The 25414-nt window shown below is 44.5% G+C and overlaps 1 protein-coding gene across 1 annotated transcript in view; it reads left to right on the top strand.

The window, feature by feature from the left end:
• flnba (filamin B a) overlaps positions 1-25414 on the top strand; it is a 96287-nt gene that overhangs the window by 10815 nt on the left and 60058 nt on the right. Inside the window, 3 exon segments of the mRNA XM_029692756.1 lie at positions 22333-22581; positions 22745-22839; positions 24096-24243. Coding sequence (XP_029548616.1) covers positions 22333-22581; positions 22745-22839; positions 24096-24243 — 492 coding nt within the window.

Consider the following 25414-nt stretch of genomic DNA (forward strand, 5'->3'; position numbering starts at 1 on the left):
CAGACGGAGAAAAGGAAACCCGGTGCCTCCTGGACCAGGCCACAATACCCCTCGGTTACAGACGGAGAAAAGGAAACCCGGTGCCTCCTGGACCAGGCCACAATACCCCTCTGTTACAGACGGAGAAAAGGAAACCCGGTGCCTCCTGGACCAGGCCACAATACCCCTCTGTTACAGACGGAGAAAAGGAAACCCGGTGCCTCCTGGACCAGGCCACAATACCCCTCTGTTACAGACGGAGAAAAGGAAACCCGGTGCCTCCTGGACCAGGCCACAATACCCGTCGGTTACAGACGGAGGGAGACGGAGAAAAGGAAACCCGGTGCCTGAACTGGGTGGCTTCTTATCACATGATCTCATGCTGCCATTAAGCTTATTCAAGGAATTTTTCACACCCACCTCACACCTCCTTCCTCCCTCCCTCTCACCACCTCCTTCCTCCCTCCCTCTCACCACCTTCCTCCCTCCCTCCCTCTCGGAGCATGTAGGCATGACCTAGCCTGTAACTAGGGGTTTAGCTAAAACAAGAACACTGGGAAAGCTTTTAGTTGTTGACCAGCTTCCTGACTCAGTCTTCTTTAAGGTCAGAATGTGAGTGAGTTGCTGCTCTGTTATTGGTGTATGAGGTGCTTGGAGCTAGGTGGGGCTTGGTAGTTAATAAATAACTCTGTTTGTCCCCCTCTTTGCACACCATGGGTTTACGTCATTCACTCTGTGGGAAGCCTCTCTGTGGGAAGCCTCTCTGTGGGAAGCCTCTCTGTGGGAAGCCTCTCTGTGGGAAGCCTCTCTGTGGGAAGCCTCTCTGTGGGAAGCCTCTCTGTGGGAAGCCTCTCTGTGGGAAGCCTCTCTGTGGGAAGCCTCTCTGTGGGAAGCCTCTCTGTGGGAAGCCTCTCTGTGGGAAGCCTCTCTGTGGGAAGCCTCTCTGTGGGAAGCCTCTCTGTGGGAAGCCTCTCTGTGGGAAGCCTCTCTGTGAACACACCCTAACTCACTGGGGTGTCAGCGAGTCGAGCTTTATCTAAAGGTGATATTAGACCGGGAGAAAGTGTTTGGCAGATCAAATGTTTGTGACATACTTCGTACACAACCGGTGACAGTGAAAACATGTTATACATTTTAGTGTCATTTTTTTACCTCATTTACTTAATTAATCATACCCCCTGAGCAGTTTTCCCTGTAAGCTGTGCCTGCGCACCGTAGCCTGAGACTGCTGCACAGGTCCCTGGGACCGCAGTGCAGAAATATCCCAGCTGCCCTGTGCTCCGTAGCCTGAGACTGCTGCACAGGTCCCTGGGACCGCAGTGCAGAAATATCCCAGCTGCCCTGTGCTCCGTAGCCTGAGACTGCTGCACAGGTCCCTGGGACCGCAGTGCAGAAATATCCCAGCTGCCCTGTGCTCCGTAGACTGAGACTGCTGCACAGGTCCCTGGGACCGCAGTGCAGAAATATATCCCAGCTGCCCTGTGCTCCGTAGACTGAGACTGCTGCACAGGTCCCTGGGACCGCAGTGCAGAAATATATCCCAGCTGCCCTGTGCTCCGTAGCCTGAGACTGCTGCACAGGTCCCTGGGACCGCAGTGCAGAAATATATCCCAGCTGCCCTGTGCTCCGTAGCCTGAGACTGCTGCACAGGTCCCTGGGACCGCAGTGCAGAAATATATCCCAGCTGCCCTGTGCTCCGTAGCCTGAGACTGCTGCACAGGTCCCTGGGACCGCAGTGCAGAAATATATCCCAGCTGCCCTGTGCTCCGTAGCCTGAGACTGCTGCACAGGTCCCTGGGACCGCAGTGCAGAAATATATCCCAGCTGCCCTGTGCTCCGTAGCCTGAGACTGCTGCACAGGTCCCTGGGACCGCAGTGCAAAAATATATCCCAGCTGCCCTGTGCTCCGTAGCCTGAGACTGCTGCACAGGTCCCTGGGACCGCAGTGCAGAAATATCCCAGCTGCCCTGCGCTCCGTAGCCTGAGACTGCTGCACAGGTCCCTGGGACCGCAGTGCAGAAATATCCCAGCTGCCCTGTGTGCCAGGTAGGAGAACTTGCAATTTTTTAACCATTTCATGTGTCTGAAGATACAAATTCTGCCTTCCTGGCAGGCCCAGAGAGCAAATCAAGTCCACTGTCTGTTTTTGGTGGTAGAATACTCCGGTAGGCATTCATTATGATCAGATAGCCACATTAGCCTACTTGGCTGAAGTTTAAAACCAACTTAAAGCAGGTACAGCCTCAGTGTTCACAGTAAAACAGTAACTTAAAGCAGGTACAGCCTCAGTGTTCACAGTAAACGCCAGCTGGAAGTTTTCACCATGTTCCAGTTTGCGCTCAGCAGACGTGAAGTTTGGCTCAGTGCTGGAAAATAATTAGGGGAACATTGCCTGTTGAGTCAATGCATCTTAAGACTAGTTTACAGGTCGTCTATCAAGACGTCTGTAGACAGTTGTCCTAGTGACATTACATTGTCGTCCGTCATCAAACTTTTCGTTTTGGAAAAAGTATAAACACAAAATTACAGGCTGCATGACATCAGCAGCCTGGTGGTCCAAATTGGCATAACAGGTGTATTTAACATGAAACCCATCTGTTTTAAAAATGAATTTAGTATACGTCAATTTAACAAACCAGGCAACTAAAAAACTTCCTAAACGATATTTTGGTTAGTTTCTAGCTTGTTAGCTGACTAGCCAGTTCAAATAATGATATCATAGCTGACAATGTCTTAACTTTAGCGACAGGGTCAAAGTTTAACTTTTTTTTTTCTGTCTGCAACAAGGATAGTCAGTCAGTTTACAGGCAGTCCACTGGAGTATAAATTGAATGCTGTTGTGGCCATAGACAGTTGTGGCATTCTACTTGTCTAGATTCATGTTGTTAGAAGGTATAAACCAGCCTTTTATCACCGTTTGGCAGTGATTACAGCTGTGATCCTTTCTGGGCAAGGCTGAGTTTTCCACACCTGGATTGTGCAACATTTTGCCTGTTATTCTTTTCAAATGTCTTCATGCTCTGTCAAATCGGTTGTTGATCATTGCTTGACAACCATTTTCAGGTCTTGCCATATTTTTCAAGCAGATTGAAGTCAAATCTGTTTACTTCCTCTCAGGAACATTCACTGCCTTAGTAAACAACTCCAGTGTAGATTTGGCCTTGTGTTTTAGGTTATTGTCCTGCTGGAAGGTGACTTCATCTCCCAGTGTCTGATGGGAAGCAGACTGAACCAGATTGTCCTCTAGGATTTTGCCTCTCCTTAGCTTCACTGTTTATTTTTAATCCTGGGATAAACTCCCCAGTCCTTAAGTACAAGCATACTCATAACATGATGCAGCCACCACTATGTTTGGAAATATGGAGAGGTACTCAGTGCTGTATTGGATTTGCTCCAAACATAATGCTTTGAACAGGATGCATGTTTTGGAATATTATTATGTAAAGTCACTGTTTGTAGTGACTGGGTGTATTTAACTTCACCATGCTCAACTATATTCAATGTCTGCTTTATATTTATACCCATCTACCAATAGGAGCCCTTTGCGAGGCATTGGAAAACCTCCCTGGTCTTTGTGGTTGAATCTGTGTTTAAAGTTCACTGCTCGACTGAGGGACCTTACAATTATCTGTATGTGTTGGGTACAGAGATGAGGTAGTCATTCATAAATCATGTTAAACACTATTGCACACAGAGTGAGTCCATGCAACTTGTTATTTTGTTAAGCACATTTTTTACTCGTTAATTTATTTATGCTTGACAAGAGGTTGAGTACTTAATGACTCAAGACATTTCAGCTTTTTTTAAATGTTTTGTGTAAACATTTCTAAACATATTCCACTTTGTGTGGGCCAGTGACGACAATCTCAATTTAATCAGTTTTAAAATCAGGCTGTAACGATGTGGAAAGTCGAGGTGTAATTACTTTCTGAAGGAAGTGTGTTTTGGGTTGTACTGTGTGTTGGGGTTAGTAAGTGTGTGTGTGTGTGTTGGGGTGTTAGTAAGTGTGTGTAGAGTCCGGTGTGCGTCAACGCAGCATGGATGGATATGGAGCAGAAATTGAGTAATGGTTGTTATCAGGAACCTGCCAGAACTAGTTTGACAACAGGGTGTGGGTTTATACTGCAGTTGCAGCAATATCCTTTCACTCTCGCTTTCTCTTACTCTTTAGAGCTCACTTTCCCTCTCTCATTCTCCCTCTCTCTCATTCTCCCTCTCTCTCATTCTCCCTCTCTCTCGTAGGCTGAGAAAGTGATTGACACGCTGTTTCTTGTTTGTGAACCATTAACTCCAAACGCCAGTAACTTCAGGAGGTGTAGAAATCTCCTGCAGGTTTTTCTCCACAGCCAGATGACTGCATCCTGTTACCTCCTTAATGTTCTACTTCAGGGGATAAAGCCTGAGATTGCGCTGTGTGCTGAGCATTGGGTAACCAGGTATATGACAGAGGTTTGCTCTGCCTGTGCATGCCTGTTTGACGACCTGTGAATTATAGTTGACGTTAGGGAATACAGGCAGCTGCCAGAACACACACTTTGTGTAGTATAGGCTCCGTCCCAAATAGCACCGTACTCCCTTCCCTAAGTGCGTTACTTTTTAACCAGAGCGCTATGGGCCTTGATCATAAGTCGTCCAGTGAAGAAGGGACAAGGGGACATTTGGGACGTCATACAGGGCATTCAGAAAGCATTCAGACCCTTTGGCTTTTCCCACATTTTGTTACGTTAGTCTTATTGTAAAATTAATTACTTTTTTTTCCATCTACACACAACACCCTGTAATGACAAAGCAAATACAGCTTTCTAGAAATGTTTTAACTGAAATCACATTTTAATGAATGGTCTGGGTGGCCTTTTATATAATTTAAGAGTCCGATGGCTTGGGGGTAGAAGCTTTTAAGGAGCCTTTTGGACCTAGACTTTGCACTCAGAACAATTTTTGACCATTTTTGTTTCATATCAGAATCATATTTTTTTTTTACTGTTCTGCGAGTCGTATAGGTGCCTTTTGGGTAACTGCAAGCGGCCTCTCGTCCCTTCTGTCTGGCCACTCTACCATAAAGGCCTGATTGGTGGAGTGCTGCAGAGATGGTTGTCCTTCTGGAAGGTTCTCCCATCTCCACAGAGGATCTCTGTCAGTGACCATCAGGTTCTTGGTTACCTCCCTGACCAAGGCCCTTCTCCACTGATTGTTCAGTTTGGCCGGGCGGCCAGCTCTAGGAAGAGTCTTGGTGGTTCCAAACTTCTTCCATTTAAGAATGATGGAGGCCACTGTGTTCTTGGGGTTCTTCAATGCTGCAGAATTGTTTTGGTAGCCTTCCCCAGATCTGTGCCTCGACACAATCCTGTCTTGGAGCTCAACGGACAATTCCTTTGACCTCATGGCTTGGTTTTTGCTCTGACATGCACTGTCAACTGTGGGACCTTATATAGACAGGTGTGTGTGCCTTTCCAAATCAATTGAATTTACCACAACTGGAGTCCAATCAAGTTGTAGAAACATCTCAAGGATGATCAATGGAAACAGGATGCACCTGAGCTCAATTTAGTCTCATAGCAAAGGGTCTGAATACTTAAGTAAATAAGGTATTGCTGTAATTTTTAATTGGCCAACATTTCTAAACCTGTTTTCACTTTGTCATGGGTTATTTGGGGGGGGGGAATAATCGATTTTCGAGTCTTTAACGTAACCATGATGGAAAAAAGTCAAGTGGTCTGAATATTTTCTGAAAGCTCTTCTATATTGAGTGTTTCTGAACTGTGGGTTTGAACTGTTAGTCATACTACTATCCTCTTCCCTGCTCTCTACTTTCACTTCATTATCTAGTGTTTCTCCATGTTGTGGTGTTATCAGGGAGTCGCTATGGGAACAGCGATCGGAAACTCTCCTCAGAACTGTCTTAGGCGCTGTATGTAACGCAGGGGTACTCACGGGCAGTCAGGCACAGCATGAAACTAGTTTCGGGTGTTGACATGGCAACCTGAGTCAGCAGTCTGTGGTGATTGGTTGGTTTGACCTTAACGTCGACACCTGGCGTTGTTCCAAATGGCTGAATGCCCCACCCCTTTCCTCCCAAGGACGTGGACGTCACCCACCAACCAATCACCAGTCTAATAGTTGGTGTGGTAATGGTGTTTTCCAGGTGGCTTAGAGCCACTCACTTGTAAACTCAGCAACAAAAAAAGAAACGTCCTCTCACTGTCAACTACGTTTATTTTCAGCAAACTTAACATGTGTAAATAGTTGTATGAACATAACAAGATTCAACAACTGAGACAAACTGAACAAGTTCCTCAGACATGTGACTAACATTAATGGAATAATGTGTCCCTGAACAAAGGGGGGTCAAAATCAAAAGTAACAGTCAGTATCTGGTGTGGCCACCAGCTGCACTAAGTACTGCAGTGCATCTCCTCCTCATGGACTGCACCAGATTTGCCAGTTCTTGCTGGATGCTGGGCCAATTGTGTTCCGCCCTATGGGACTTCCAATCACGGCCAGTTGTGATACAGCCTGGAATCGAACCAGGGTCTATAGTGATGCCTCTAGCACTGAGATGCAGTTCCTCAGACCGCTGCACCACTCGGAAAGGCTCTTCCTCTCCCCATATCTCTTCAGACAGGCCATGGTCTACTTTACCCTTCAGTAATATTGCATCTTGATGTCTGTTGCATCAAATGAAGTTTCTTGTGCGTCCAGCCAGTGCTGATTTGAATGTTTCTGCAACATTAAAACCAACTTCAGATTTTGCTACTATCCTCTGCAGTATACATCAGATCCCAGTGTTTGACCATGAGAACCACAGTACAGCAGTCATCAGTATTATCACAGCTCTGGGAGTATTCCAAACAGCACCCTATTCCCTATGGGGCTTGGTTATAGGGAATAGGGTGCCATTTACTACAAAGACCTTTGTCTGGGATTACACTGCCTCCATACAGGAGGTCTGTGTTCTGGTGCTACCTGCCTCCACTGTCAACCAAACACCAAGACTCCGCCCCCCCTGGCCCAGTTTTTAAAGGTGAGTCATTGTACCAGTAAAGAGAATTAACAGCCCAGCCCTTCAGGTAAAGTGAGAAGGAGAAATGCTGTGGGATCAGTGTGGCTTCAACTGTAACAATGAAGCTTAAAGTTCAGTCTGAGACCCACTTACTTCCTGGGGGTTATTAACGTGGAAATGACATAAGGTATAAGACTAGTTAGTTAACTCTTGCATTCCTCTGGTGGCATAATGGTTATTTGGATGTTGACCAGACAGACTGCTCTTCTGAAATCTGTCTAAACTGGCGAGCAGATGTTTTTCATCTCATCAGAAACTTGATGGAACTTCGAAACGCCCTTTTCGTTACCTGGTGGTCTAGAGATGTTCAGACAGACTAGCGACCTTCTATCCACTGGATTTAACATCAGACAGGACTTAACAATGAGCATCTTTGTCTCAGACGGACTGAAATGATGATGTTTTATTTCCCCCCCCCCAACAGCCATTGGTCTCTTGTTAATGATAGATTCAGCTTTGGTAATAGCTGCTTCTAGAATAACACTTAGCTGTGGAGATCAGGGTGTGGCCGCAGACACCCAGCACAAACACTGCCGTGTTTAACCAGCACTTTTATTTGAAGTGGCAACAAGGAAAACCTGAGTTTACTGAGATGTGTATTGTTGAAGTTCTGTGGGTTTTTTTTTTAAATGGATGCAGGCCTTTAGAATGTGAGGTAATGCTTTCTGAGGTCTGTTCAGTTAATAATAAAACAAATAATGATTTCAGTTTCGATAATTAAAAAAACAAACAAATGCACTTATGTGGGTTGACTGCTGTAACAATACATAATTAAACTATAAACACACACAAGTCCCACGATGATAGTGACTGTCCATCACTTCACATTACTTTAATACAATATTTAAGTTGTGTATTATTTTAAATAATAAAACGAATACTTTTTTCTTAAGTCTAATTTATATAGAGCTGCTTCCTGTCTGACTGCCTCAAAGTATTTTGCTGTGATGGCACACTGGTATTTCACCCAACAGAAATGGGAGTATTTCAACATTTGGTTTGTTTTAATTCTGTGGGTCTGTGTAATGAGGGTAATCTGTGTATGTATCCATTTGGCAGGAGGTTAGGAAGTGCATTTCAGTTTCCACCTTATTTTGTGTGCACATAGGCTGACCTGCCTCGCAAGAGAAGACCCCCTAAGGTGACCTTTCTCAATAGCAAGGCTCTGAGTCTGTACATAGTCAAAGATTTCCTTCATTTTGTGTCACAGTGGTCAGGTATTCTGCCACTGTGTACTCTCTGTTTGGGGCCAAATAGTGTTCTAGTTTGCTATTAAGTATTTCCAATGTGTCAAGTAATTATTTTGTTTTTTACATGATTTGGTTGGGTCTAATTGTGTTGCTGTCCTGGGGCTCTGTGGGGTGTGTTTGTGTTTGTGAACAGAGCCCCAGGACCAGCTTGCTTAGGGGACTCTACTCCAGGTTCATCTCTCTGTAGGTGATGGCTTTGTTTATGGAAGGTTTGGGAATCGCTTCCTTTTAGGTGGTTGTAGAATTCAACGGCTCTTTTCTGGATTTTGATAATTAGTGGGTATCAGCCTAATTCTGCTCTGCATGCACTATTTGGTGTTTTACGTTGTACACAGAGGGTGTTTTTGCAGAATTCTGCATGCTGAGTCTCAATTTGGTGTTTGGCCAATTTTGTGAATTCTTGGTTGGTGAGCGGACCCCAGACCTCACAACCATAAAGGGCAATGGGTTCGGTAACTGATTCTAGTATTTTTAGCCAGATCCTAATTGGTATGTCTCTCAGATCGTTAACAGCTTTGTGGAAGTTACCTGTGGTGCTGATGTTTAGGCCGAGGTATGTATAGTTTTTTATGTGCTCTAGGGCACCGGTGTCTAGATGGAATTTGTATTTGTGGTCCTGGCGGCTGGACCTTTTTTGGAACGCCATTATTTTGGTCTTACTGAGATCTACTGTCAGGGCCCAGTTCTGACAGAATCTGTGCAGAAGATCTAGGTGCTGCTGTAGGCCCTCCTTGGTTGGTGACAGAAGCACCAGATCAGCAAACAGTAAATATTTGACTTCAGATTCTAGTAGGGTGAGGCTGGGTGCTGCAGACTCTTCTAGCGCCCTCGCCAATTCGTTGATGTATATGTTGAAGAGGGTGGGGCTCAAGCTGCATCCCTGTCTCACCCCACGGCCCTGTGGAAAAATGTGTTTTTTTGCTAGTTTTAACCGCACACTTGTTTTATGTACATGGATTTTATAATGTCGTGTGTTTCTTTTTTTTTTTTTTTTTTTTTTTTTTCCCCCCCAACATCACTTTCCATTAATTTGTATAGCACACCCTCATGCCAAATTCAGTCAAAGCTTTTTGATAATCAACAAAGCATGAGAAGACTTTGCTTTTCTTTGTCAATTATGTTGTGCAGGGTGAATACGTGGTCTGTCGTACGGTAATTTGGTAAAAAGCCAATTTGACATTTTGCTCAGTACATTGTTTTCACTGAGGAAATGTACTAGTCTGCTGATAATGAGGAGCATTTTCCCAACGTTTCTGTTGACTCATATCAAATTTGTCTCCGCTTTGGTGTGATCAGTCACTGGTTTAAAATATTGTGGACGCTAAGGGTAAAGTGTTTTAGCCAGTTGGAATTTGTGGTCTCTATATTTGATCATTTCATTGAGGATACAGGCCTTTCTGGGTTGGAGGGTTTGTATTTTGTTCCGTACCTCATTCAATGTAATTGGCGAATCCAGTGGGTTCTGCTAGTCCTTTTTTTTTAAATAGATTTGTATGTGATTTTCCTGTTTTGTGTTAGACCCCCAAAAAAAGATTCCTACAAGTGGTGTCTCTGTCTTTGAGACATTACCACCCTCAGGGCCCCCCCCCCACCCCTGGTGCATCTCCCCTTTCACACTTGTGTTTTCCCCCCTCACTGCCTCTATTCTCCCCTCGACCCTTCTTCCCTCCCTCCCATCTTCACTCTATTGCTTCTTTCAAACATGTTTTCTTTCTCTGCTTTGTAATTGAGATTTATGCTTAAAGCCCGGTGAACCCATAATGGGGGGGGGGGGTGCAGCGCTGCTGCTCTGACTGTATGATTCCATGCCAGAAAACAAACCAGTGTGGTTTTTCATTTTTAAACTTCTTGGCTTCAGTCTTTTTTTTTCTAATGCATACAGCCAAATGTACTGATGACATGGCATTCCCCGGGCAAGCCTTTTCTCTCCTTTTATACTGTAACCCAGTTCAGCTAACGATGATCCATGTAGGATAGGATTCCTTTTACGTCCTACTTCCACGCTACTGGGTTTCTAGAGCGGAGGACACCGTGTTATGTATATGGTGTTTCTATAGTAATTTGACTCTTGACTTCAGGGGACTCATTCATTCATGGACACTTTCACCATTTTCACACTGGATGTGTAACCAGGCCAGCTCAGTGTGAAACGCTCTTTTTTTGTAGTTGGCTTCCATCCCCATGTCGTGTCCCTGTCCTCGGCTGCTTTGTCTGTCAGGAGCCTAAAGCCCTGTTTAGACTTGACCGTTCATGTAGCTTTTATTTATTCTGATCATAAGAGTTCTGCTCATGGCGTTATGAACACGTTATACCATGTCCGGATTCCATTTTCCTGCGCTATTCAAATGCCAGTATGCCTTCTACAAATGGAGGAATAGGTCAAATATAACACCCCTGATGGCAGTAGCTAGCACATTAGCCAGCTAACCTCCTGTAGCTAGCAAGCAATGTTAAAGGGATTGCAAACAGGTTAGTGTAACTCAAGCCAAACAAAGAATTGCTTTAAAATATTAGCTAGCTGGCTAGCATTTGATACCAGCAAACATGTTCTTGACACGCTGGGAAAAGTACTTCCTCCAACGTCATAATGAAAAGGTCCAGATCCCATTGGTCCCAATACAAACTATTTTTATATTTAATTTTTTAAATTGGAGAGTTGTGGGAGGAGTACTGATGACATCGTCCACTATGCAGCTTTCGGTAGCCTGATTAGCATTCCTGACCACCTCTTAAAGTAGTCAGCCAGATCTGAACACAATCAGACAATTAAGTGACTTTGGTGCGTCTACACCCGTCTTTTCAATCCGATCTTTGTGTTCTGATAGCAGAAGTGGCATGTAAGTGTGAAGTGTAGACACGACCTTAGATCCCTTCAGACACCATCTTGTTGGATGATTTTTTTTTTTTACTGGGTCATTACAGTATCGGGACACATTCATTGTTAACTCTCGCTAGGTGATACCCCAGGTATATTATTCCCTAAATAGTTCACTACTTAACCATAGCCCATAGTGCACTACTTTACCAAGCACCTATGTAGGGAATAGGGTGCCATTTGGAACATACAATTTTGTCTTGTTCCTCTGTCTGCTCAGACAAAGCTGAGGCCAAAATGGAGTACTGTTTTTGGAGTTAAATTTTTCAGACTGGTTTTTGTGGTTTTTGTGGTTTTGGTGACACCAGGATTACAAGTATGTGTGTAGGAAATGGTCTGTTGGGGTTGTGAGGTCATGATGGGGAGGGTTTGATATAGATGATTCAAGCATTGAAACAAAACCCCGCAGATGCTGTAATAGACACACAATTACCCACTTCCCCAATTAACTCTAATGTAGGATGTCCCCCCCCCACAGAGACACGCCTGTGTACTGTACATTGTTATGACCTCGGGCAGTTTTATACTTGGTGTGTTATAATGTGTATTAATATTAAAGTACCTTATGTTTAAGTTAAGGGGGGTGATAAAATTAGGTACTAACAGTATCAGGAGGGAACCAGCCAGGGAGAGGGGAGATGTGTTGAGTTAGAGCTGAAGTGGTTCTGTTGTCTAGTTAGTTTTAACACCCGTGGGGGGGGGTTTTATAGACGCGCTGGCCTTCTCTCCCGTGGGGGGTTTTTAATAGGAGACGAGCTGGCCTTCTCTCCCGTGGGGGGTTTTATAGACGCGCTGGCCTTCTCTCCTGTGGGGGGTTTTATAGGAGACGCCTTCTCTCCCGTGGGGGGTTTTCAGTATGAAGCTTCAAAACCACATTTCATTCATTATCCTCAATGGCGGTGAATCAGAACACTACAGTTCTGTCTCGTTGTCCTTACTTCCATTCATACTCGCTGAGATCTAATGATGGCAGTCTAGGTGACACAAGCTGCTGTGTGACTGGACTGTTTATGGGGGCGGGGCTCATTGTTCTCCTACATCCTCATTGGCTCCCCTGAGGTGATCTCATCCAAGAGGAATTCCCTCCACTATGTACTACACCGCACACAGCTCCAGCTTGGCAGTCCCCGTACTGTCCTGTGAAATCACAAATGACTTCCTCCTTTAGCTGCTCGTCTGTCTCCCGCTCTGCAGAATGGCATGAGGAGAAACCGACTGCTCTCAGGGCAGCTTGCAAAAATTCTACTCAGTTAGTTAATATAAGGAAATTAGTCAATTGAAATAAATAAATTGGGCTGTAATCTATGGATTTCACATGACTAGGCAGGGGTGCAGCCATGCCAGGCCCACCCACTCGGGAGCCAGGCCCAGCCAATCAGAATACGTTTTTCCCCACAATAGCTGTATTACAGACTAATCCCTTCCCTCAACTTGACATCTGTGGCGTTGTGCTGCACATTTGATTGTCCCAAGCACAAAGTGCACCTGTGTAATGATCATGCAGGTTTAATCACCATCTTGACATGCCTCACCTGTCAAGTGGATGAACGATCCTGTTAAAGAAGGAATGCTCACTAACAGGGATATAGGATATAGTGCCTAACATTTTTAAGATGAATAAGCTTTTTGTGGGTATGGAAAATGTCTGGCATCTTTTTATTTCAGCTCATAAAACATGGGACACTTTTACATGTTGGATTTATATTATCTTTCAAGGTAGATTCATTAGCTCATGCCGTCTCCTGGTGTGCTATTTACAATCAAATGTATTTATAAAGCCCTTCTTACATCAGCTGATATCTCAAAGTGCTGTACAGAAACCCAGCCTAAACCCCCAACAGCAAGCAATGCAGGTGTAGAAGCACTGCAGTTCTGGACAATAACGCTGGTAATGGGAAATGAACGCAATCTGCTTCATCTAACGCATTGCACAAGTTGACTGCAAGTATTCACTTAAACATTTCTTGAAAAACATAATTGTTTTTGACACTACGGAAAAAATCATTCCATGTCTTTTTCCAAAACCTCGGTATACCGCCCAAGGCTAACGGTTGGGTCAACAGGTGTCCTGGGAAAGGGTGTGTCTCGTTCACACACACACACACACACACACACATAGACAGAGGACAAACAAAGGCCTCTGTGTGGTTCTCACAGAAACCTGTTTGGAATCTGGTACACCACTGAGAGGGGGGCTGGGTTGGGAGAGGGTCTAGACCACATACTCTCACAGCCCTGTCTTCTCAGACATGTACATTTTACCACTCAGCGTACAGAAACCAGAGGTTCCTTGAGTACCAACAGCATTGTCTGTCTGAGCGTTTTGGAGTGTCTACCTCTCTCTGGGTATTCGTGAATACTAGAGCAGGAAAGATGGTGCTGACAGATCTCTTACATGCTCCAACCTGACTTTGCTATTATGACTTATCCTGTTTTAAAAAATATATATTTAAAGCTCACACCATTATCACTTATGACCTTCAAGTACTTTTGAACGAATGAATCGACAGTTACTAAACTCAATCTGTTTTGGCTCCTACTTCAACTCAGCTATTCCCTTGTTTACACTGGACCCAACTCCATTATTTTGGGCTTCCGAAGTGCCGCAAGCCCAGATGTGGTAGAAGTGGTTGAGTCCTTAGACTGACGCAAAGAGTGTCCGTAACCCACCCACAGGTTTTTTTTAATATTTTTTTTTTTTTTTATTGGCAAATGTCCGCACACTGGAGAACAAGATGGGCGAGCTCCGTTCAAGAGCTTCCTACCAACGGGACGTGAAAAGTCTTAACTGGACAGCGGACTTAGCAAACCCAGAGGTGTGCCTTTTTTTAAAACAACTGGTCCACTGTTTCAGGAAGTCTTGAGCTTCTGTTCACCTAACTACACTTGTTGTGTTTTTGTTAAGTGGTGGTCCCATGTTTCATGAGCTGAAAAAAGATCCCAGGAATGTTCTATACGCACAAAGTGTGTCATTTTGTGTAAAGACCTATATTTTGAGGCAGTGTGCCATATGGCTTGCTGCCAGAATTGAATGTTAATTTTTCTACCTTAAACCGCCTCAAACATTTCAGAATTTAGCAGTACATGAAACCCACCTCACAACCGCAGACCACGTGTAACCACACCAACCCAGGACCTCCCCATCCAGCTTCCTCACCCGCGGGATCGTCTGAGACCAGCCACCCGGACAGCTGATGACACTGGGTTCGGAAAGCTGAAGAATTTCTGCACAAACTGTCAGAAACCGTCTCGGGGAATGTTCGTTGTCCTCACCAGGGTCTTGACCTGTCTGCAGTTCGGTGTCATAACTGACTCCAGTGTGCAAATGCTCACCTTCGATGGCTACTGGCATGCAGAAGCGTTTTGTGGATTAACCCTATTTTTAACTGTACCGAGGCAGGCGGTGTGTATGGCGTCATGTAGGCGAGTGGTTTGCTGATTTCAACCTTGTGAACAGAGTTCGGACAACGAACACAATTGTGCATTTTATCGATTTTAGCTTTTTTTTTGAATGCACAGCGATACCAGGATTAGATCCTGAGTGAGGCCCATTTTTGTCATGCCATTTCATTCATCCTCATCACCTTGTGAGTCTGAAATGTTACCAGTTCGACCATGGCTAGCATAATCACCAGACATGTCGTCCCATTGAGGAACTCCTGGTAGATACAAGACATTATCTGTAATCATCATGCCTGTCTACATCCCACCACAAAACGAGCTGTACAGGGGCCATAAACTAACAATGTTCACCCAGAGGGAGCTTTTATAGTGGTGGGAGACTGAAATCCTTTTTAGCAACACATCTCCTGCACCACGAGGTGCTAATACTGGACAACTTGTACTCTACCCATAGAGACGTATACAAGGCCCTCCCTTGCCTTCCCTTCAGCAAATCAGACCATGACTCTATCCTGCTTCCTGTCTACAAAGAATCTCAAACCGAAGTACCAGTGACGGGCTCAGTATTGACGGTGTCAGACAAAGCGGATGCTAACCTACAGGACTGCTTTGCTAGCACAGACTAATGTTTCTGGGTGAGGATGCTGGTTCTGCCAGTACACCAATACAGGACTGCTTTGCTGGTCACATGTCTCAAATCCTCTCAATCCCTTCCTCTGTATTACTCTGCTTAATGCAACTTAATATCAGAAGAAAAGATGATTTAGTGCGAGCTGTAAGATGATAAAAGCTTCTTGTATGAACTACCATATTGAAGGAATACAGTGAGACTTTACATAAATCCAGCTTAGTCTAAGATATACATTTTAATTTATGGTCTCATGTGGTCAGTCAGTGGTTGTATTTGTTAACTGTTTGGCACAGTGTTAGGTTGCTTCCTGTTTACCGACTGCAGGTGCGTCCAGCAACAACTCACCATGACATCATCAGACGGGAACCAGATTGTCCTGTTGTGGTGTGAACCAGAATGGGAAGCGGTCACTTTTTTTAGGGTGCACAAATCGGATGCAGACATTCCTATGTCAGTCCATTTTTACTGTTAAAGAGTTATGATGCTTAATAGACAGCCTTTTTTAAAAAATTTTTACAGTGTTTATCTCCAATGTTTCATAGATGTATGAAAGCTTTTTTACCATGAAACGTTTGGTTTTCTAACTCACCCATTTAACGAGTTAGGCTTTCTTCAACGTTTCACTCAAGTCCTCCGTATACTCTGTGCCAGACAGTCTTGATGAGACTTCAGTATTCCCCTCCCCCCCACCCCCCCCCTGACTAATATTGTGCCTATGTGAATGAACCTTGTCATTTAACATCAGTTAACGTCGTCCGTGTTATGTAGGGTAATAAAGTAATGTCTGCAGATTATCGTGGCACCAATTTTTTTTTTTTGTCACGCATTTCCTGTCCTTGGAATGTTTCCTGAACTGAAGAAACACTATAAGACAGTCATTGTTACAGCTCCCTCCCCCTTCCCTCCTGCATTGCCCTCTCACTCCCCCCCCCCCCCCCCCCCCCCCCCCCCCCCCCCTTCTTCTTCTTGTATGCATGTTGTCTACTAGTGTTTGTTTGGTCTCCATAGCAACTAGGAATGGAGAAAAAAAATAAGCTGCTTCCAAAAAAACCTTCAATGGTTTATCTGGGTTTGGAATTATGTGTTGGAATTTGGAAGGTTAAGTGGTGTTTTTGAAATTTGGAATGTAAGGGTTGTGCATGAGAAATCTAAAGTGGTGTTTATTACAAGTCGTTGGTGAAGCTAAAAGCCTGTTGGTGTAAGGACAGTACACAGGTGTTAAATAGTGCTGTTTTAAAAAAAAAAAAAATATTAACTGACCTATTCTTACAAAGTGAACTTTTTTTTTTTAAGTGGATTAAATTGAACCAAGACTACAGTTTTTTTTTTTTGTGTAAAGTATATTAAGACTAAAGTGTCTATTCAAATTAACTGTAAATAAAATTGACTTGACGTGCACTCCTGTTGAGCTATATATTGCTTGTGAACAGCCGCCCGCTGTGAGGCAAATGTTTTCCTTCCTGTGGTTTGATTTCCCTTCCAATCAGCGGACTAGGAGACTTGTGATTTAAAGGTCTATATCGTTGTATGGACGTGGGCCTGTTGCATTCACCTCCTAAAGTGGATTTCCAGATGTGATGTCTGCTCCCAGGACACACTATCAAACTGATGGTCTGGGTTGACTTGGATGTTTTCCACTGAAGATCAGTGTTCAAAGACCTCATTGGATCCTACGTACTATACTATGTCTTTTGTATTTTTATATGGGTGGAGGGCTTCAGCCAGTCATATCTACTACAGTTTATATTATATTATCTAATAGCTTCACTCTTTGGACATTCAATTCCACATTTTGTAGTGGTGCACCAAGTGCTTTATTTTCCCCTGCTGGGTGCCGACTGTTCACCTTAGTTACTACTCTTGATTTACGACTGACACTCAAGTCCAAACTAGTCAGTGGTTCTGTTCTCCTGTTCCTCCCTGGCCTTATCCCGTCCGGCCACCTGGCTGGCACCCTGGCCTTATCCCGTCCGGCCACCTGGCTGGCTCCCTGGCCTTATCCATGCCGGCCGGCCACCTGGCTGGCTCCCTGGCCTTATCCATGCCGGCCGGCCACCTGGCTGGCTCCCTGGCCTTATCCATGCCGGCCGGCCACCTGGCTGGCTCCCTGGCCTTATCCCGGCCGGCTGGCTGGCTCCCTGGCCTTATCCCGGCCGGCCGGCTGGCTCCCTGGCCTTATCCCGGCCGGCCGGCTGGCTCCCTGGCCTTATCCCGGCCGGCCGGCTGGCTCCCTGGCCTTATCCCGGCCGGCCGGCTGGCTCCCTGGCCTAATCCCGGCCGGCCGGCTGGCTCCCTGGCCTAATCCCGTCCGGCCGGCTGGCTCCCTGGCCTAATCCCGTCCGGCCGGCTGGCTCCCTGGCCTAATCCCGTCCGGCCGGCTGGCTCCCTGGCCTAATCCCGTCCGGCCGGCTGGCTCCCTGGCCTAATCCCGTCCGGCCGGCTGGCTCCCTGGCCTAATCCCGTCCGGCCGGCTGGCTCCCTGGCCTTATCCCGTCCGGCTGGCTGGTAGTAACATGCTGTTCATCCCTGTAGCTGTTATCAACAGAAGAGGATTCCCAAGACATAGTAACAGCAGTACTTCAAATAGGAGTTAGGTCATGGTGTCGCAGTGTTTACTCTTTAACACAGCTGATTCTATCTACAGACCATCTATTCACTGTAACCTCAACAAGCAGTTGCTTATCAACAAATGGCCACACTCTCTGGACTATCCAAATAGTGTGACCAGGGTTTTTCCTAGTTTACTCACCCAGGGGCGGCAGGTAGCCTAGTGGTTAGAGCGTTGGACTAGTAACCGAAAGGTTGCAAGATCGAATCCCTGAGCTGACAAGGTACAAAATCTGTCGTTCTGCCCCTGAACAAGGCAGTTAATCCACTGTTCCCCAGTAGGCCGTCATTGTTAATAAGAATTTGTTCTTAACTGACTTGACTAGTTAAATAAAGGTAAAATGAAAAAAATCTATAACTAGCATTTGCCCTGTGGAACGTTGGAAGAGAGGCAGTCTGTCAGGATGCACGACCCACAGTATATAGACTAACCTCACTCTTTGGGAAGAATGGTCTTTCTTGGTTTCTGAAGAATAGTCTCTGCCTCTTTCTTGCTCTCACCCTCTGTCAATTTCAACACAAATGGGCTGTGTTGCCATGGATGGGGGGGGCTGTGTTGCCATGGATGGGGGGGGCTGTGTTGCCATGGATGGGGGGGGCTGTGTTGCGAAAGCAAGCGATGTAGATGATAAACAAAGGTGAAAAACAACAGTAAACATTACTCAAGTTCCGAAAGAATACAGACCATTTCAAATGTCGTGTCTATACATATTTCTCTCTCCTTCCTTGTGGTACAATGGCGTCACCATGGTGACGGCCCCTTTCCACCCAACAATGCCTTTGACAGGGTAACTCTACACAGACCGACACAATAACACAGTTCTGAGGCAGACATGTTTGTTGCTCCTAGGGACGTGTTCAAGGTCTTATTTACTTCAGTGGTGAAGTAAAATAAGTTTAGTTAGTAACCGCTGTGCTTTACTTTTTTGTTTTGTTAAAACAGAATTGTCAGAAAGGCCAGTTGAGTTAAAGGCTACTTTCCACAGGTACTTTACAGGGAGATAATGTTATTCCTAAACTATGCTGAACACGACACACAGTGATCCTGCAGAATAAACATCATTCCCCATTCTGCTGCCGTCCGTCAGGCTCTTACAGAATGACTGTTGTCTCGCAAACTACATTTCAGTTGAGCTTGTCAACAAAAACTTTTATTGGCATGTATGATAAGATGGTACACTAATCTGTTGCTGTTTTTAAAGGTAATCTGTTTTGTGTTGATGCTGATACATGGTTGTTATGGACGGGGGTTTCTGTTGCTCTCTGAGTCCTTCTACACGTTCATATTGTATTGAGCTCTTAGCTGCAGCGATGGTCCATGGCTGGTAATGGATGATTCCTTGGTATGCATTACAATACTAACTGGAGTTTTTAGGCTCAACTCCTCACCATGCAGTGTATTGGGTCATCTGTCTCTGTGCTGTCTAAACCAGTACCAGACTATTGGGGGTGTCAAATGGAGTCTATGGGGTGTTAGGTGCTCACCTTTAGCTGGTTGTCTAGGTCTTAATTGACTAGGTAGGTACTCACCTTTAGCTGGTGGTCTAGGTCTTAATTTACCACATTGAAAGGAAATTACAATAACCAGCCTCTGAGTAGCTGGCCTAGCTCTCAATGGGCCCTGATCAAATGTAGTGCACTACATAGGGTGCCATTTCAGACGCACCCTGGGATAGTCCCTGCTATCAAACTGCCAGGGAATTTCTGTCCGTGTTTCAGAAAGTGCCTCTGTTCTCTCACCCTGCCTTGTGCTCTCAAAGCTGTCTGCCTGTTTGGTATAAATCAAGTCAAAGGGGCTCTTGTCTGAAGCCATAGAGTTCAAGACAGTAGTGTTTGTATTAATTAGTGTAGTGAGGGGAAAAAAATGGCCCCAGGACTGGACCCTGTGGAACTCCCATATTTGATGTAAATCATAGTGTTGTGAAAATTGTTCACCACACACACACACACACACACACACACACACACACACACACACACACACACACACACACACACACACACACACACACACACACACACACACACACAAGAAGCACGAGAACTAAAACATAACCATGATTTGAAAATGTAGTTTTAAATGGAAGAAAATGTACAAATGTATTTGATTTTACACACAGTAAACACACACACTGGGCTGTGTTGGGTAGGGTGTGTCTCATCAGCTGTGGGTTAGAGTTCAACTCTTCTGCTCGCACCATTGTTATGTGCTCGCTGACAGGATGTTTGGCAGAGATGGCTGATACTGTGTGCGCACACACACACACACCTTGAAGCGGCCTGAGTGGAGCATTTGTGGACAGGGTGCAGCCCCTCCAGGTTGGGCAACGTTCTGCTCTGACCGAAAGATTGACAAACTGTGCCCCTCCGTCCGTCTATAGCAGTTCTCTTGTTGTGGTAATGTGTACGATAAATTCCACCGCTTGAAGATGACACCTATTGAATGCTTCTGTACTAAATGGCTCCCTATTCCCGTAAGGCTCCAGTCAAAAGTAGTGCACTATATAGGGTGCTATTTAGGACACAACCACTGTTTGAACGATAAATCACTTCTGTAAATTGTTGTGACATAGCTGTTGAGTAATATTTTTTTTCAACATTTATCTGATTTCCCCAACCGTTTTAGAGGACACAATCTCTTCGCTAAACTTTTTTTTAAAGGTTTCATTTTGTTCCATTTTTGAACTGTTTACTAGTGGACCATGCCCTGAGCAATGGGTTTTCTACCTGATGCTGTACGTCTACGTGTCTTACTCTGGCCAAAGTCAACGGTTTCCTCCTTATCCGCAGTGTTCACAGATGAGCTAATGGGGTCCTCCCTCCTATTGAGCTCAGTGAAATTAAGCCGTTTGTTGTGTTGATCGAGGAGCAGTGTTAATGCATGGTACGAAGGTCATCTTAACCAGGGAATTAAAACATGAATACTGTTGCATTTACAGTGCCTTCAGAAAGTATTCATACCTCTTGGCTTAAGCCACATTTTTCAATTGGGGCAGTATTTTAACTTATTCTCACCCATCTACACACACTAGCCCATAATGATAAAGTGAACTTGTTTTTAGAAATGTTAATTTATTTTAAATGTATAAATATTGCATTTACATTAAGCATTCAAACACCTGAGTCAATACTTTGTAGAAACTTTTCTTGGGTAAGTGAGTTTTCCACACTGGGATTGTGCAACATTTTGCATAATTCTTTAGAAATTTCTTCATGCTGTCAAATCGGTTGTTGATCGTTGCTTGACAACCATTTTCAGGTCTTGCCATATTTTTCAAGCAGGTTGAAGTCAAATCTGTTTACTTCCTCTCAGGAACATTCACTGCCTTAGTAAACAACTCCAGTGTAGATTTGGCCTTGTGTTTTAGGTTATTGTCCTGCTGGAAGGTGACTTCATCTCCCAGTGTCTGATGGGAAGCAGACTGAACCAGATTGTCCTCTAGGATTTTGCCTCTCCTTAGCTTCACTGTTTATTTTTAATCCTGGAAAAACTCCCCAGTCCTTAAGCACAAGCATACTCATAACATGATGCAGCCTCCACTATGTTTGGAAATATGGAGAGGTACTCAGTGCTGTATTGGATTTGCCCCAAACACAACTTTTTGTCCTGAATAGAAAGTGTTAATTGCTTTGCCACATTGTTTTGCTGTATTATTTTAGTGATTTGTTGAGACGTGTTGGAATATTTTTATTCTGTACAGGCTACCTCCTTTTCACTCTGTCATTTAGGTTAGTATTGTGGAGTAACTTCAGTGTTGATCCATCCTCAGTTTTCTCCTAGCACAGCCATTAAACTCTGTTTTAAAGTCACCATTGGCCTCATGGTGAAATCCCTGAGCTGTTTCTTTCCTCGCTGGCAACTGAGTTAGGAAGGACGTCTTTACTTTGTGTATTGATACACAAATGTGTGATTTAATAACTTCACCATGCTCAAAGGGATATTCAATGTCTGCTTTTTTTCGGGTAGGTGCCCTTTGTGAGGCATTAGATAAACTCCCTCTTTTGAAATTCACTGCTTGACTGAGGGACCTTAACAATTATCTGTATGTGTGGGGTACAGAGATGTGGTAGTCATAACAATCCTGATAAACACTTGCAACTCCCTGTGTTGTGACTTGTTAAGCATATTTTTACTCCTGAATTTAGGCTTGCCATAATAAAGGGGTTTAATACTTAAGACATTTCAGCTTTGAAATGTTGTATTAATTATAAAAACAATTTCACTTTGACATTATGGGGTTTGTTTAGGCCGGTAACAAGAAGTCGCAAAATAATCCGTTTTAATTCAGTCTGGAACAACAACAAAATGTGGAAACTCAGTGTGTGTGTGTGTGTGTGTGTGTGTGTGTGTGTGTGTACCTTCAGAAGGTACAATCTTTTGTCAAGTAAAATAGAAAAATACTTTCTCCATCCTTTTTTGTCTACCTCATTTGCTTTCAACTTCTCTGTCCTTCGTCTTCCTCCTCCCTTCATCCAGACAGTAAATAGTGTTTGTGGACGTGAACCTAGATCTGTCTCTCCCCTCCAGACTCCAAGGCCATAGTGGATGGTAACATGAAACTCATCCTGGGTATGGTGTGGACTCTGATCCTCCACTACTCCATCTCCATGCCGGTGTGGGAAGACGAGGTGGATGACGAGGCGGAGAAGAAGACCCCGAAGCAGAGGCTTCTGGGATGGATCCAGAATAAAGTGCCAGACTTGCCCATCAACAACTTCAGCAGAGACTGGCAGAGTGGCAAGGCCCTGGGAGCCCTGGTCGATAGCTGTGCTCCAGGTAGGTTCTGGGGGTCGGGGTGTGTACAACAGTCTCTATGTCTAGAGGTTAACTGGTGGTGTTCATGTGCTTTTGTTATTGAGTGGGTGTTGAGGTGTTTGGGATAAGGTTTTGATATGGATATTGGTCATGTGAGTTCTTATTGATGTTATTGTTTGTGCAGGTCTGTGTCCTGACTGGGAGACGTGGGACAACAAGCCTTCAGACAACGCCCAAGAGGCCATGCAGCTGGCTGATGACTGGCTGGGAATCCCTCAGGTGAGAATAACACGGTTTTGTCAGGAAGCCCTCTGGTTCCCCCGTAAGGCTGGGTCAGGGAGCCCTCTGGTCCCTGTAATTTGTTCCTGACACAGTGCATCTTCTGGACTTTTCCTTCTGAGCCAAGTTTGAATGGTGCTGAAAATTATCTACAGCTCTGTAAAGATGTTAAGAGACCACTGCAAAATGATCTGTTTCTCTGGTTTTACTATTTATAAGTATGTGTTTAAAACAAAAATGTTACTTTTTACCCAATCTATAAACTACTGACAATATTTCTCCCATATTCCAAATAAAAATATTGTTATTTAGAGCATTTATTTGCAGAAAATGACAACTGGTCAAAATAACAAAGATAATGTTGTCTGACCTCAAATAATACATAGAAAATAAGTTAATATGCATTTTTAAACACGATACTAATGATTTAACTTAGGTAGTTTATTGAATAAATAAAAAATGTTGCTTTATAAAGCTATTTAACTATAAATAGTAAAACCAGAGAAACTGCTAATTTTGCAGTGGCCTCATTTTTTTCCCCAGAGCTGTATTTACCTACCAGGTGGGTGCAGCAGTCAAAGAATCAAAAGCTTTTTTGAGATCAATCATGCAACACACCCAAGTTAAACGTCTGCAAACAGGAGACTCTATCTGTAACTGTTCCAAGAGTTATTAACATTATTGATACAACGGGTGGGTCTAGTCCTGGACGCTGATTTTGGTTAAATCCACATTCCAGCCGTTGTCTGTTCCACAAGTTACCACTGGCTAAAGGTATGACGTTAAAATGCCTATTTACTCAGTTCCATCTCACTGCGCGACCCACTGTCTCATCAGCCCAGCCAGGCAATTTATAAACTTTATGTCCACTATAAAAAGCTTCTAGATATTATATCCCTTTTCTTTTATTCTAGCAAATGCTTTTCAACAGCAGAGATTTTGTATAAATGTTGCTGTCTGTCTCTATTGGCCACATTGTAGGAACACTCCAGACTTCCTCTGGTGTTAATGCTGCTTCCAGACTTACTCTTTACCCACAGTCTCAACACCAGCATACTTTTGTTTGAATACTGAAATCTGTAGATTAGATAATTTTGATGCTGACCAATTTTACTGACCCATGTGATGTGAACTGCAATAGTTATTATAGGTTGTCAGCAAAACCTCAAGGGGCCCTACTCATCGTGTGTGGTCTGTAGAGGTTCTGATCATGTCGGTTGTCTGTACTGTAGGTCATAATGTATCTTCTGTCTTAGGTGATTGCACCAGAGGAGATCATTGACCCCAGTGTGGACGAACAGTCAGTGATGACTTACCTGTCCCAATTCCCAAAAGCCAAACTGAAGCCTGGCGCACCCCTCAAACCCAAACTCAACCCCAAGAAGGCTCGTGCATATGGACCAGGTACTATATCTATATAAATCAACTTTTATCCAAAGTGACTTTCAGTGCATTCATTTTTAGTATGTCTGATACCTGAGGAAATGTTACCCACAACCCTGGCATTGCGAGGAATAACTTCTCCAAAACTGCATAATATTACAAGGCCCAAGCTTAATAATGACACCTTTTAAGTAATACTGAGTGCCTGCCAAAGACACACCATGTAGCGGTCTACACCGAGTCAACAAAACATTAAGTACACCTCCCTAGTATTGAGTTGCACCCCCATTTTTGACCTCAACAGCCTCATTCATCGTTTAGCAGTCTTATTGCTTATGGGTAGAAGCTGTTCAGGGTTCTGTTGGTTCCAGATTTGGTGCACTGGTATGGCTTGCCACGCGGTAGCGGAAACAGTCTTGTTCGGGTGGCTGGAGTTCTTTTTTGTGCCTTTTTCTGACACCGCCTGGTATAGAGGTCCTGGATGGCAGGGAGCTCGGCACCCGTGATGTATTGGTGCTCTACTCATCACGCTCTTTAGCACCTTACGGTCAAGGGCAGTGCAATTGCCATACCAAGGGGTGACGCAGCCAGTCAAGATACTCTCGATGGTGCAGCTCTAGAACTTTCTAAATCTTTTCAGTCTCCTGAAGGGGAAGAGGCGTTGTAGTAAAATCTTCACAACCGTTTGGTTGTGTGGACCATGTTAATTCTTTACCGATGTGGACACAGTAACTTGAAGCTCTCGACCCGCCCCACTACAGCCCCGTGGACGTGGTTGTGCTCGGCCCTCCGTTTCCTGTACTCCACGATCAGCTCCTCTGTTGTCCTGACATTGAGGGAGAGGTTGTTGTCCTGGCACCACAATGTCTCTGACCTCACCTCTATAGACTGCTCATTGTCGTCGGTGATCAGTCCTACCCGTCGTCAGCAAACTTGATGATGGATTTGGAGTCAGTGTGGCAGATGTGGTGTTGGTTACCCTCACCACCTGGGGAGTGGCCTGCCGGGAAGTCCAGGATAGAAGTTGTTAGCAGGAGGGTTGAGTATTGGTTGAGGGAGAGGATTGTATAGCCATGTTCGTGTTAAGATCTAGCTGTACTTATTTTTCTCCTAGTTGCAGGTAACATGCTGGTAAATTAGGTAAAATTACCAGCCACGAGACTCTCTGAATGTGCAATTTCTTGTTTGCTTT

The sequence above is a fragment of the Salmo trutta genome, chromosome 16 (assembly GCF_901001165.1).
Source record: "Salmo trutta chromosome 16, fSalTru1.1, whole genome shotgun sequence".
Taxonomy (NCBI): domain Eukaryota; kingdom Metazoa; phylum Chordata; class Actinopteri; order Salmoniformes; family Salmonidae; genus Salmo; species Salmo trutta.